This window comes from Mustela putorius, unplaced genomic scaffold, assembly GCF_011764305.1.
Source record: "Mustela putorius furo isolate JIRA1106 unplaced genomic scaffold, ASM1176430v1.1 tig00000430_pilon_pilon_pilon, whole genome shotgun sequence".
Classification (NCBI taxonomy): Eukaryota; Metazoa; Chordata; class Mammalia; order Carnivora; family Mustelidae; genus Mustela; species Mustela putorius.
The window spans coordinates 364,222-378,573 of record NW_025421377.1 but is presented as its reverse complement, the minus strand read 5'-3'; the positions used below and the strand labels follow the sequence as shown (position 1 = coordinate 378,573).

Genomic DNA, 14,352 nt, shown 5'->3' with positions numbered 1-14,352 from the left:
TAACTGGTAGGGGCCAGAGGGATTACAGAGTCACACACCCAAACTCCCTTTCTTGTCTTATTCTCTTCTACTGTAACTGGGGTGGGGAACTTAGTCCTTGGCAGCCATATCCGAGAGCTTTTTGACTAGACCTTCTTTTTCTCTCCCTTCATCAACAGTTTAGTGTTCCAGGGATTTCCTAGTATTAAACTACCCCAATTACTTGTCTCCCAACCCTTATCCTTGCCTTAGATTATGGGGCTGGGTTGGTAAGGTATTATGACTGGTCCAGTCTATGTTATAAACCCACTCCTGTAGGCTGAGGTTTAGGGTCTGTTACATAAGATAGATAGGAGTACTGAGTATATTCTCAGATACGCATGCACACACAGCCAAAAAGATATGCTGCATTTATTTAGGTATGCTGTAAGAGAAAAATCAACCTATAACTTACTTACGTGAGGAATTGAAGACGTGTGATATTTAGGATAATATCAGTATCTCCAGTTTGGCTTGAATAGAAAGTGGGAGTAATAGTAAATGAGTTTTGGAGTTTAAATTGGGACCACACTATAGAAAGTCTTGTTTATGGGTCTAGCAGATTGGATATGTTGCTGAAAGCTTTGATGTTTTCTGAGAACAAGTACTATAATAAGAGCTATATTTCAGTGCTATGTAGCTGGGATTTTAGTATGGATAGCAGGAGGTAGATATTAAAGAGGAAAAGAGCTCTAGAATGTCATTTCAATAGATTGAGGAAGAGGTTAGAAGGTGATTACAATAGATTCAATATGAGTTAATGAGGATCATAACTGTGGGGAGAAGAGTGAAATGAGTGACTGAGACATTATCAAAGTAGGCACAAAGGGATTAGTGGCTGTCACAGGAGCAGGGAATCAATAGGGGGATAAGAATAGAAATAATGAAGAAGACTGTAAGACTGCAAACCTGGCTGATTATGAAGATTATGGTGCTTTTATAAAAAAGAAAAATAGAAAACATAGCGGGAGGAACTGGTTTACAGGGAAAGAATAATGAGCTCTTTTTTGAGCATATGGTATTTGAAGTTAAAGAAATGTCCAGAAGGCAGTAAACTCGTGGTGCTAGAATTTCATAGAATGATCAGTTGTTAGACGTGCGTGGAATCAGTTACAGATGAGAGACAGTTCTGTGATTATAAATCCATACATGCATGCACACACATATATGTGTATATATGAGATGTGTGTGTAATATGTGCATGAGGGTAGGTGGGTGTGAGTGTGCACGTGCGTAGAAAGAAAGGAAAATTTTGTGGGAATGTTACTGTGTAGAGTGTACTGGGATGTGACATTAGGAGGCTATAAACCTCGTTATTGGAAATAATGGTTAGTTTATATAATTGGGGGAAACAGACTAGAGATGATAACTGTTTTCTAAAGTCTTATGGGCTATTAGTTGGAAGAGAAATAGGATGACAGTCTGGCAGAGACTGCAAGAGATTGTATTTTTAATAGAGAAACTTAAGATCCTGTAATTCAGATCCAATAACATCCAGTTGTTAAGGATGTTTTCTCTTATATAAATGCCATAATTTAGCATCTACTGAGGGTCAGACAGGAGACTAAATAGACTTGTATTAGTTTCCAATGGCTGCTATAATAAATTACCACACTTTTGGTAGCTTAAAACAACAGAAACTTATTGTCTTAGGGTTCTAGAGGTCTGAAGTCCGCGAAATCACTTTAACTGGACAGAAATCAAGCTGTCGGCAGGGACATTCCAGGGGAAAATCCATTGCTAATCTCTCCCAGCTTCTGGTGGCTGCCGGTAGTCCTTGATTTCCAACCCAACAGTCTCCATCCCCTGACATCATGGTCGCACTGCTGCCTTTTTCTCTGTGTGTACCAGATGTCCTTCCAACCCCCTGTGCAAGAATACCTGTGGTTGACTTCTGGTCTCCAGATGAATTCACCATCTCACTATTCCTTAATCACATCTGCAAAGACTTGCCCATACAAAGTGACATTTACAGATTCCAGATATTAGGAACAGATGTAGTTTCTGGGGCTGCTTTTCGGCCTCCTGTAAGACTCTTCCTCACACATATCTTCACGTAGAGAGACTCTAGGAGGGAGGTACCCTATTTTTAATCCCTCTTAAGCAGAATGGGAAAATGAGCCTTGAAGACCCCCATAGCTACACATAGCTAGTAGGGGTCAGAACTTCACTTCAAGCATAGTTTTGCCATTTCCAGAGGTAGAACTTTTTTTTTTTAACTGTCGCACAACTTCACCTTAAACTGCTGTGAGCATCTGTGTTTCCGTTTTCCATGCATTGTACTGATTCTGCACTGAGCTGCTTCCATAATAGGCACAATTTTATGAATCTCAAAGTGAAAAGAGGTGGCACTCACATTAAGTAGTATGGCAGCTACAAAATGTTACATCTCGCTGACCATTGTTAGAAGTACTTGAAAGTACTTACTGGCAGGCAGGCACTCAAGATCTGAAGAGATCTGACAAATAAAAATCCCCTCAACTATGACTTTCCACCAGCAATTGATACTGTTTCAGGAATCCAAGAGTATCTCTCTCTCTCTCTTTTTTTCTTCCTTTTGCCTTGTCACAACCTCTTCTTCCCCTCTTGTCATCAAAAAATTTTTTTCTCAAGCCTAAGACAGATTTTTCATATTTATAACAGCAATGATAATTTACAACCAGCATGGATTTATGTTCACATAAATTTGTTGTACACAGCACATCGTAAGTGTAGCCCCAGCCTGTATCTACAAAGCGCTTTTCTTTCCCCTCCCAGGGCCATCAGATGTGTTGTAGATTTAACCTCTCATTAATCCTTGCCAAACACCATGCAGGTGTTATGATCCACAGTTTATGGATGTAGAACAAGCAAGAGTTGGCGTGTGTTCACAAATTTGAAAAAGAGATAAATTATCTGTCTTATATAGAATGTTGCTTGAAAAGAGAGGTCATTAGAAGGTGACCACCTGGGCATGTGGAAAAACACTCTATCAATATCAATAATAAGGAATGGTGGATTTGGTAGTGGGAACCCAGGATTACATGGTCTTAATTCCCAATTCCAAAATGAGCCTGGGCATCTCAATGGAATTTTGTAGGGTTTTTTTTGTTGTTGTTTTTGTTTTTGTTTTGTTTTGTTTTGTTTTAGGGTGTGTTATTTACTTTCTTAAACACAAAAATGATCACTGTACCACAGAATCCTAGCTCCCATGAGTGAAATGCGGAGGTCAGTTTTAAATGTAGCCCTCAGACAAGGTGTCGGTAACCATTTCACATGTGATCAGTCTTCTAAAAGGACAAGTGGGCAAGTGATACCTTTCCTATTAGAAATATTTAGGTGTAACAACCTAATACAATCACATAGGTGATGTAGAATTCTTCTAAAGAGCAAAGAAAATGGGTTTTCTTCATTATTTATGGTTCTCAAATACTTTTTTTCTTTAGTAACTTAAAAGGAATAATATAGCAATCTTCCCAAAGGAACACTTAGAGTAACTAGAGAGACTGTAAGCCCCTTCTTATAACCCACTGCCAAAGGCTCATCTTCTTTTTTTTTTTTTTTTTGCTTGTTTTTGTTACACCTTGTAAGCTTAATTATACTTGGGTTTATCTTTTTTTAGTTAAAAGAAGACAAAACAAAAAGATGTTCTTTGGGAATAAAACTATTCCCTATGTGCTTAGACATTCTTTTGTAGGGAAGACTAATACCATTTAATTCAGTTCAACAATGAGTTACTGAATTGGTATAAGCCCCATCATGGGGATGGTGCTTCAAGAAATGCAGATTAAAATTTTGTACGTGTGTCTGTGTGTATGCCTTGTGGAAGTTAAAAGTCGTATAGAGATGACTATTATTTAAGACAAAAATAGGCTCCATACTTTGAGACAGATTGAAACAAACTGCTATGGGTCATTAAGGGAAGAGGGTCAAGATATTATAGCCAAATGTGAGAATGGAAGGTTTTATGCTGAAAACACCATTTGGCTTTGAAGAATGATGAGCATAGATGGAATACAGTCTGTGGGGAGGAAAATCGGCATGGGTTAAGTAAGGCCTTTACTGAAAGCAACACGTATGTTTTGGTTGCCATGTGGGGAGCAGTACCGGATGGACTGGGATAATCACTTGAGTCACGCTAAGAACAATCCTCAGTGCCAAAATGTAGCATGCAAGCTTCATCCTGTGTGCAAAGGGAACTATTTGGAAGGCTTTTGTACAAGTGAGATACTTGATGCCATTAGACTTCAGGAATATTTATTTAGCTAATTTGCAATAATAGTTTGAAGTGGGACTAAAAGGAATTTGGAGAGCTGGTTAGGAGACACAGTAAGAGGTAACGAGAAACCTGTTAGAAGTGGTGGAAATGGAATAAAAACGAAGGGATTGATTAAGGAGTCACCATAGAAGTAGAATTAACAAGACCTGGAAATAATTGGAAATAAGAAATGAATCCATTGGGTAGCCAAATTTGACCTTGGATATAGTCTACAGAAATAACTACTAGGAAGACACAGATGTATGAAATGCAAGGAAGGTGATAAAATTACTTTTGAAAACCTCCTCAAATATATGTTCAATTAAACATATATTTTCTCTCACATTTTTTCTTAATACCACATTACATTTGCTTATTTACTTAATTATTACTCACTTTATTTACATTTGGTTAGGTGACAAAACAAATCACTGAAGTGAACTGAATGACACAAGGAAACAAAACATGGTCACCACCTTCATCGAAACCATCACCACTTTGAGGAAGCATAGGACAACAGATACGTGACTCTGGGACAAATATTTCTGTGGGGATGATGGGAGCTTTCTTACCTCTCTGTGGTTATCTTGGTGAATATTTAGCAACATAAAAGGTACTGAATATTCATTGAGTAATGATTGAGATAGTAAGTAGTAGATACTATAGATATTCATAGGAGTAAAGATCATTTCATTTATTTGGTCGAGCAATTACTCTGATTAAGACTTCATGATAGGCTGGAAAGGCAGTTTCTACCTTCAAGGCATTTACGGTTTGAGACTGGGAAACGTACTATAAATAAATAAGTACAATCAAAAGTTAGCAGGTACAGGGTAGATCAAAAGAATGGATCAGTGACTAATCATGTCAGGATGTAGAAAGGAATACCACAGCATGTTTATCTTTCCAAATTACACCTCTTTTATTTTCTTTTTTATTCCTCTTCATTCATAAAAACATTAAGTAATGATGGTAGAGACTGTAGAAAACATAAAGAAATGAGTTTAACTTTTCTCATATAAAAGTTGAACTTTATTTATTCAAATAGCCTTTTACTCTAAGGTGAACTCACCTCCTGTATGGACTTTAAGTTTCAATTTAGTGTGAGAATTTAACTAATAAATTAAAAATAATGCCCATTCCTTAGTTCACTCCAATCACAATTTACTCCTGCTCCCTCCTTCCTGTCCTTTACAAAAGTTAGTTACCTATGGATTACTGTCACCCTAAGCCTGACTTACTTGTGTGAGTGTGTGTGTGTGTGTGTGTGTGTGTCCTTGTAACTATCACTATGCCTGGTCCTTGGTAAGTGCTCAACAAATGTTTAGCAAATCAAAATGGAGTTTTTTCCCTTTTGACTCAATACTAGCTTAATACCTAGAGACATGTGGTGCTAATATTTAAGATGGATTGGTTCATTCTGTTTAAGTAGCACATAACCATTCACAGACCATTGAATTTAGTACTATTAAAGGGTAATTTTCCTTCTGGGAATTGGGCCTGTTGCAGATATATTTTACATATTCAGTCTTTTTTATCATCACTAGGCAGGTAAAGAGATTAAAATAAAAGGTGTTTTCAAGTGTGCAGTTGTACACGTAAACTGCATTTGGAAATGGCTATGTATTCCAAGAAAAATATGGAATTATTCAATGTGCTTACACCCAGAACTATCCAGAAGTCACCTGTCATTTTTTAAAGATGAAAATATTAATGTTTAACTTCTGTACTACACTAGCCACCCAAATGACTTAGAAAAGCTATAACTTCCTCCATTTTGTATCAGTGTAATAAAGCTCAATGGAATTAATTGTAAGCCTGTTTTACCCAATTTTATACTTTTGGCCCATTGTGATACTTTCAATTTGTTTTATTGTGCTTAATGTAATGTTTTTACTATTGCCTCTAATTCACACATCTTAACAACTTAAAAGAGAGCTTTTGTGTTTTATTTTTTCAAATAAGTTCCTTTTAGAATATGAAAATGTAATACTTCATAGCCTCTCAAACCTGTTGGAGAGAACTTCATGGCAAATTGCTTTGACATACGTTCTCTCCTTTCTTAGTATAGCCCTGTGACTGGGTATTTCTGTTCTTATTTCATTTTTACTGAGTAAAACCTGAGGCCTCAAGGGGCTAAGAGACAGCTGGAAGCCATGTGTTTTCAGGTACCACGTGTAGAGCCAGAGTTAGAGGGGAAGGATTTGGGTCCCTCTGTTTGTTCTCTCAAAATTCAGATAAGCAAATCAGCCATACTACCGATGGCCAAATCACATAGGATATTTATGCTGAGTAATAACATTTGACATCGTGAACATTTACACATGCCAAGCCCCACCTAAGTGTTTTATATGTGTTAGCTCTTTAAGCCTTACCACAATTTTGTGGAAACAGAGGCACAAAGAAAATCACCCAAGGAAAACACACCTAGTAAATTATTAAACTAGGATGTGAGCCCAGCCAGTCTGCACTGTGATGCCTTAAATGTTACTGTCTTTGCCTGCGTTTCCATGAAAGGAACAGATTTAATGAAACAAATATAAACTGTTAATGCCTTCTAAACTACACTACCAATCAGTAAACTTAGAGAAAGTTATCCTTGAACCATGTAATTCTGTGAAGTATTGTAGTGGAAATTGAATTTGTTTCCACATTCTAAGAGGTAACTTTTATTAGTGGTCACTCATTAATTTTTTATATATTTAATATCTGATTAGAATTTTACTGTGTGGAAAATCCCTTCCTATTCATTATATAATTTAGAATTACAGAACTTCATAATATAAATGAATTTATTGACAAATGAATTTTAATGACAAAGACCAAGTTTTAGAGAGGTTCCATGACGAACACAAAACACAAAGCACTTAACCAAGCTCAAAGCCAGATCTTCCAAGGTCATTCCCACACTGAAGAAAAATGTGAGCATAATAAATGAGAGGTGTGTGTGTGTGTGTGTGTGCATGTTGTGTACTGACTGTTCTTTAAAAAAAATAATATTTGTAGAGGGGCATGACTTAATTGGCTGACTTGCATGTCTCCTAGGTAAGGCTGTCATTCCCCTGAAAGAGGATCAGGTCCTAGATGAAAATCCTAATCTGTTTAATGGCAAATAGCCAAATGAAAAGATTTAATTGCCTAAATACTTTTGGGAAAGTTTCTAGGTATACGTATGTATTGGATATTTTTAAATAATTAACTCCTTTTAAAAGTCAAATAAGTAACAGTTTTGCTTATTCATTGATTTGTTGCTTGTTCTAATAATTACTGGTGAGCTTATTTATGTGATGGAAGAAAGCCCAGCTGGTAAGACCATCAAATTACATTTTGTTTTCTTTTCTTAAACTCAGTCTGTCTGATGCTCTAATTTGGAAGGCAACATGCTTTTAAGAAGATAATTTATATATTTATTCTATTACTAGTTGAAGAGACACAGAGAAGTTTCTGACACACATGCTTTTCCCATATATACAGGAATTGGACTTGGTGCTATTTAAATAATTTTTCATCATGTGCTTAGGACATTTCCTAAGCACATGGAATGGAATAATGTAAAATTAGAGTTTTAAATTATCCCTGGAAGCCTGCAATTAGCAGGCATTCTCAAGAAAACTAAGCAAATAGAGTAAATCATTACTTCCTATGCATTTTGTTCATTTTTCTTAAATTTCATGTCATAAAAAGCCCATAAATAATTTTATTATTGTATCTTAGCTCCAGTTTGAATCCACTAAGTTATCACTAATTATTTAAAATATGCTTAATCAAATTTCAGTAATAATATATAATATGTTGTGCATTATCAAAAATTCTGACATTAATCAAAAGGAAACCATTTGTTCCTGCTGGTGATTTATACAGAAAACCGTCATGATATTCTGTATATTCAAAAGGGTGGACAAGATAAAGTTAAACCTTTCCTTTAAGTCATAATAGAAATACCTGAGCCAAACATCTGAGCCAAACTTACCTAAAGATAATTTATGGTATAGAAGAAGTGAGAAATATAAGTGTGTATTTGCTGTTTCTGGTTAATAATTGGATCTATTCTAAGTTCTTAAAACTCTTCAAAGTGTAGGGATAGAGGGCACATACCTCAATATCACCAAAGCCATCTATGAAAAACCCACCGCAAATATCATTCTCAATGGAGAAAAACTGAAAAAAGAAGTTCTTAAGATCATAATAAATTCATTTTCCCACATTCTTTTTTTCAGAATTTAAAGTCTGTAGTGAGAGATATTCTAAAATGTTCATGCATTTTAAACACTCAGTGTTATAAAATATCATAAAATAGCCTGTGAGCTTCACCAGAGACCTTACTGTGAGTCTCCTCTAGATCCTAACACAGTGCCTGGCTCATAGTGATACTCCATTCCACTCCACTGGCTAAACTGCTTAGTGCTTCCTTCACAGAAGTCTTCCTGGTGTTCTGTCCTGTACTCCAAGAGCAATTCATTTCTGACGTACATACACTGTATTCTATTGTACTGTGGAGTTTTTGCATTCATCTGTGTATATATGGGGAGGACTGGGAGGAAGCTTATTTCCATGAATAAATTGTAATGCCATTGGGCATAATAATCATATGTAATTTAGTTAGCTAACACATGAATTTTATATAACTCCCCAGCATATGTCATTAAGCATCTTTCTCCCAGTGAATAAAAACAGAAGGAAATATTTGCTCTGGTGGTAGCTAATACCCTTTTTCCATGCTGTTTTTCCATTCTGATGTTACTTTTCTGCCTTGGTATCTCTATCAAATGCTCTATTCCCCAGCCTATTAACAGAAAAATGATTTCTCATCACTCAATTATCCTTAGATATAAATTGGTTTTCCAGGTATTTGAAGTTAATCTTTTAGTCATTATTGGGAATGAAAATCACATACTCTTCTGTCAAAATTTCTGGTTAAAGTAATGCAGGAGACAGACATAAAAGGTAAAAAACATTTATTTATAACCTATTTTGGAGTAGGCCAGTGAGCCTCCTGCTAGCGTGAGGTCACACTCACCCATAAAGATAATTAGATAAATAGATGCTACACCTCCTCACCACCCTGAGCTCCACATAAACACATACATGCAAACTCTTGAGCAAAGTTAAAATCTTCAGAGATGTCCCTAAACATCTGCACATTAGAAAAAGAAATCATAATGATGCATTCTGATTGTTGAGATTTATTTTATTAGACTCTTTTATATGGTATTTCATTTTATCTCAACCTATGGGGAAAGTACTATTACCCCACTTTACAGATGAGAAAATTGAGGCTTAGAGGAACTATGTACCTTGCTCAAGGCCACTAGACTATTTGCCAGAGAGCTAGAATTTTATTCCAGATCACTAGGAATTTAAACCCATTTCCATTTCAATATCATTACCACTAAAATCTGATGCCACTGAAACACTGATCCTACAATAATGCTGGAGAAGTTGGCTAATGCCAGTGTGGGTCTATTAGTCAGGATGCCAGAAGAAAGAGAAGGCGTATCCAGTTGGGTAATTTGAGAAAAGTTAAATATTGACAGTTTACAACAGAGTGGCAGTACCCTCATGCCAATTACAGTGGACATGGTGAATGCTGTAGGCCTGAAGATGTGAACCTCTGTTTAATAGACTATGGAAAGAGAGGTTCCAGAAAGAGGGAGGGAGGGGGAGAGAGGACAGAGCTGCCAGACAGGGCTATGCCTCTTGGTCCAGGAATACAGTGAGATCCTGAAATCCTGATGGTGGGATGAGATGAGGGCATGGTCTTGCTAATCTTTATCATTGGCTGAATTCAGCTGAAAGACAGAAGGCAAGGGAGGCTGAGGACATAGTTGTGCCCATCAGCCACTAAGGAGAAAGGAATGTTGAGAGTGGATTTGGGTTAGTAAGCAAGGAGTGTTAATAAGTACATTTTCTCTGCCCCCATCCCTCAGACCCACCCCCATTCTCTATTACCATAAGTGAAAATGGCAGAGACTTAAAAAAAAAAAAAATAGCTGTTAGGTTTGGTGCTCCTTAATCCATGGTTGTGATGCTTTTGAAATGTATTGGTGTGCTTTCAGCATTTCTTAGAGTTTACTGTATTGTGAACAAGGGAAGTATGAAATATTAGTTAAGAACTTCCCTCAAACATATTCTTTAAAGTTTTGAGGATTTCTTTTTATTTGTTTGTTTTTGGTTATGTCAATTCAGATACAGTTTACATAACAAAAGGCACCCATTTTAGTTACACAATTCTATCACTTTTCACAAATGTATACTGTCCTATAGCTAACACTACAGTCAAGATATAGAATATTTCCATCATTCCCAGAAGTTCCAAAGCATTTTTTAATCCTTAATCCCACCCAAGTCAAATTTCACCCTCTTAAATGTTCGGTATCCTCTTTTGCTTCTTCTGATTGTAAATAGGAAAATTGGTAATATTGCCCAAGAGAATGTTGCAGATAGTAGATGCTTTTATGGCAAGTACTTTTTTTTATAAAAGTTGATTTGTGTCCCTACTTTTCTGAGTAGTATAAAGTATTTTTTACTATATATTAGACTGATTTACTATATATTACTATACTTATTTACTACATTTATTATTTATATTATAGATTATATTATTCAACAAGATATATAATTATATTTTATATATATTATATACACTTGTATTTTATAATTTTATATGTAATTATATATTATATAATATATAGATTCACAATCTTGGCTACCAATTGAAATCACCTAGTTCTATTAAATGACCCAATGACCTGATAGCATCTTATTATAGTGGATGTTTAGGGTTAAGACCAAGGCTTCAATAATCTAAGCTTTCCAGATAATTCCATATGTGGTCAAACTTGAGATCCTATAGATCAGACCAGTTGTTCTCAACTCTGACTACACAATAGAATATTTTGGGCAATTGTTTAAAAATGCCTTTCCCCACTCCCCATTCTGATTTATATGACCTGTTTATAGAAGTTGACTACAGGAAAAAAAAAAACAAGATTTGAATAACATATTTCTCAGTAGTTGGGCTTTAGTTAATCAAGGTTTTATTATAGTTCTGTGTATCTGGTAGCATTCAGTAAATGTTAAATGGAGGTCCTAATCCCAAAGCAGAGTCAAGAAGAATAAAATATGCTCCCTCTTGGAAGTAAACTGTTTGTGTATTTGAAATAATTATCTTGGCAAACTATCACTTTCTGAAAATTGTCCTCCTAGATAATTTACCTCAAATGGTAAACCTTGTATTTTTAAGAAAATACTATATTTCAACTTTATTTTTTCATCGTAGTATTAGGCACATATATATCTTGCCTCACTTTCATAATTCTCTTCAAGGAAATAGACAGAAAACAAGATTAAAAGACTGAGTATAAGATTTAAACCAATCTCCCACTTGGAAACATAAATGAGGCTATTGCACCTCTGAACCTGAAGAGTACTACTATGTAAAATAGAGCAATGGTACTTTCTGCTTTTATAATGTAAATATATACACAAAGGACTCCTAGACCAATAAGTAGAACAAAAATGAACTAAGCGTCTCATGAAACAGTTATGGGACTAACAAAATATGTACATCTAATATCTTTTTAGATTTCAGGAACTAGTAACAAAAATAACAAAAATCTTCTTTTCAGCATAAAGTTATTGATGATTTATTATGGCAGAAATGCTCATTAACAAAGCCCCTAAACTTGATTCTATAAATAATCAGCATCACGCATGTTTCAATGTGCATTAATAAAGCTAGGTGTCGTATTTAATCCCTCAAATATAAACTAATGCAACAAACAGGGATTTTTTGAAGATAAATGTTCTTGGCTTAAAATTTTAAAAATATAAAGCTTATTTAATGTGACCTTCCCACTACTCATTTAATTATTCTATTTTTTTTTTCTTTTCTTTTTAGGACCGCCTCAGAAAATAGTGTCACCTAAGCAAGAACATGAAGATAGGAAACATGACAAAGTCACAGATAAAGGAAGTGAAAGTGGCACTTCCTGCAATGAGCTCTCGACTTCCAGCTGTGACAGCCATTCAGAGGCCAGCACTCCCCAGGACAACCCACCCAGTGCCCAGCAGGCAACAGCTCACCAACCCAACACCTTAACATTGGATCGCCCTTCCAAAAAGGCACCTGTGCAATGGATGCCCCCACCAGACAAACGCCGAAACAGTGAACTCTTTCAGACACTCATCAGCAAGTCCCGGGAAACGAATCTATCCAAAAAGAAAGTCTGTGAGAAGCTAAGTGTGGAAGAAGAAATGAAAAAGTGTATTCAGGATTTTAAAAAAATCCACATTCCAGATTATTTTCCAGAACGCAAGCGCCAGTGGCAGTCTGAACTGTTGCAGAAGTACGGCTTATAGTAATCGCCACATTCCTGCCGAGTTTCAGTGACATTCGATGTTTACTACAGTGTTGCCGCCTGACTATATCCTAACAATGGTCAGTGTGATTCTTGCTGCTCTTCCTTTTTGTGAACAGTGGACGTGGGACAGTCTTTTCTTTCATTCTTTTTTGTTGTTGTTGTTTTTAGAAATATGATTTTGAAAAAAGAATAAAAAACAAATGTTGATTCAAAATGGCATATCTGATCCAACCCAGTTTGCAAGAATGAAAGTAAAATGTGCATGATCAAGAAGCTTCGAATCTTGATTTTTTTGAACTGTGGTCAACTGGATATGTTTGTTATTTTGTAACTCGCCAAAAACAAATCATCGTATCGCTCCAACGAAAATGACAATATGGGTGAAGCAACATCAAGTAAAATGTTCGATGATGGTTTGGGGGACCCAAATCCAAAACTGTTTAAATGTTAATGCAATAAAACAAGTTATTATTTTTGCATGAACACAATGTAACAAATAAATCACAAGACGTAGGGAAGATCTGTTTATTGCTTGGAAAGAAAAAATTACAAAAAAATTAAGAAAAAAAAAGTGTTTCAGGTGAAGCCTGTAAATGTAAACTGTCTAGGAGATTGATTTTATTTGTTCTGGATCTGTGATATTTTTGTGTATGTGTATGGTGTTCTGTATGTTAAGATGGTGTAAATATGCCTTATGCTGTTGTGTTATGGCACTGACATTCATCTATTAATGCTAGTCATGATTATTTCTGTGAAATGAGTCCTTACATCAGACTGTGAAAATTGGTCTAATGATGCTCTGAAAGATCCTATTATCGTGTTAATCAAAATAATTGAGGGAAATGGTAAAAAGCTTTATGTATTTATTAAAAAAAGGAAAATATATTAGAATTCCTCGATTTCTGTTGACTCTTCTTTGAAAATACTCAATTGTCACCTTGTCCTCCATGTTCCTTTAAAATCCCAAGCTGGAGAATGATACGTTCAACTGTAATGTTGACAAGTTAGAATTTCGACATAATTCAAAATGGATATAGAGTCCAATCCAGATAGCCCTGGGATTGATTAATAAACCCTTAACCCACAAGAGAAAAAGACTTCAGCTGAGAATGCACTAAACTTCTAGTTTGGCTGACAACCAGATTGAAAGCTTCTCTAAAAACAATTGGGAAGTTACCTCCTACAAATTAAGAGACAAAAACGTCAATAGCAAGTGGAAAGTTTAGCCTGAATGACAAAAGATTTCTTCCTGATTGTGTGTATGGAAATGAGCTTTCTTACCACAGGCTTTAGTTTTTGCCTCACCATCTCTACAGAAAGAAATACATAATATGAAATTTCACTAAGAAAGAGGCTGAGAGAGAAGGTAAAAATATCTTCAAGAATTGTAGAGGTCCACCTCTGTGGTGGGTTAAAACAAAAATTGAGCAGCACTTGTATCATTTCTTTAATATTACAAGGAGATAAGCATTATTAACTCAAAACCGTTTTAATCTACATACATTTTTAGGTATTCTTAGATGTCTCAATCTACTATTATATAAAATACAGTGGACTATTAAAGAAAACACAGATATGTGATTGATTGAGCTTGAATGAACTATTAGGCTTTTGAGAAAGAGCTACTCTCAAATTCTGCATTTCTTTTTTGGGAAGGTTGGGAGTATTTCCAAGGCCTGATGTAGCTGTAACATGATGGTTAAATGAAAAAAGTTGGTGGTTGGATTGTCACAG

The 14,352-nt window shown here is 35.6% G+C and overlaps 1 protein-coding gene across 1 annotated transcript in view; it reads left to right on the top strand.

Annotated features, from left to right (window-relative positions):
* The window catches only part of KCTD8 (potassium channel tetramerization domain containing 8), a 249,427-nt gene extending 235,684 nt beyond the window's left edge, over positions 1 to 13,743 (top strand). The window contains exon 2 of the mRNA XM_004764901.3: positions 12,156 to 13,743. Coding sequence (XP_004764958.1) covers positions 12,156 to 12,616 — 461 coding nt within the window. The 3' untranslated portion in view covers positions 12,617 to 13,743. The remainder of the gene's footprint in view (positions 1 to 12,155) is intronic.
* The last annotated feature ends 609 nt before the right edge of the window (positions 13,744 to 14,352 follow it).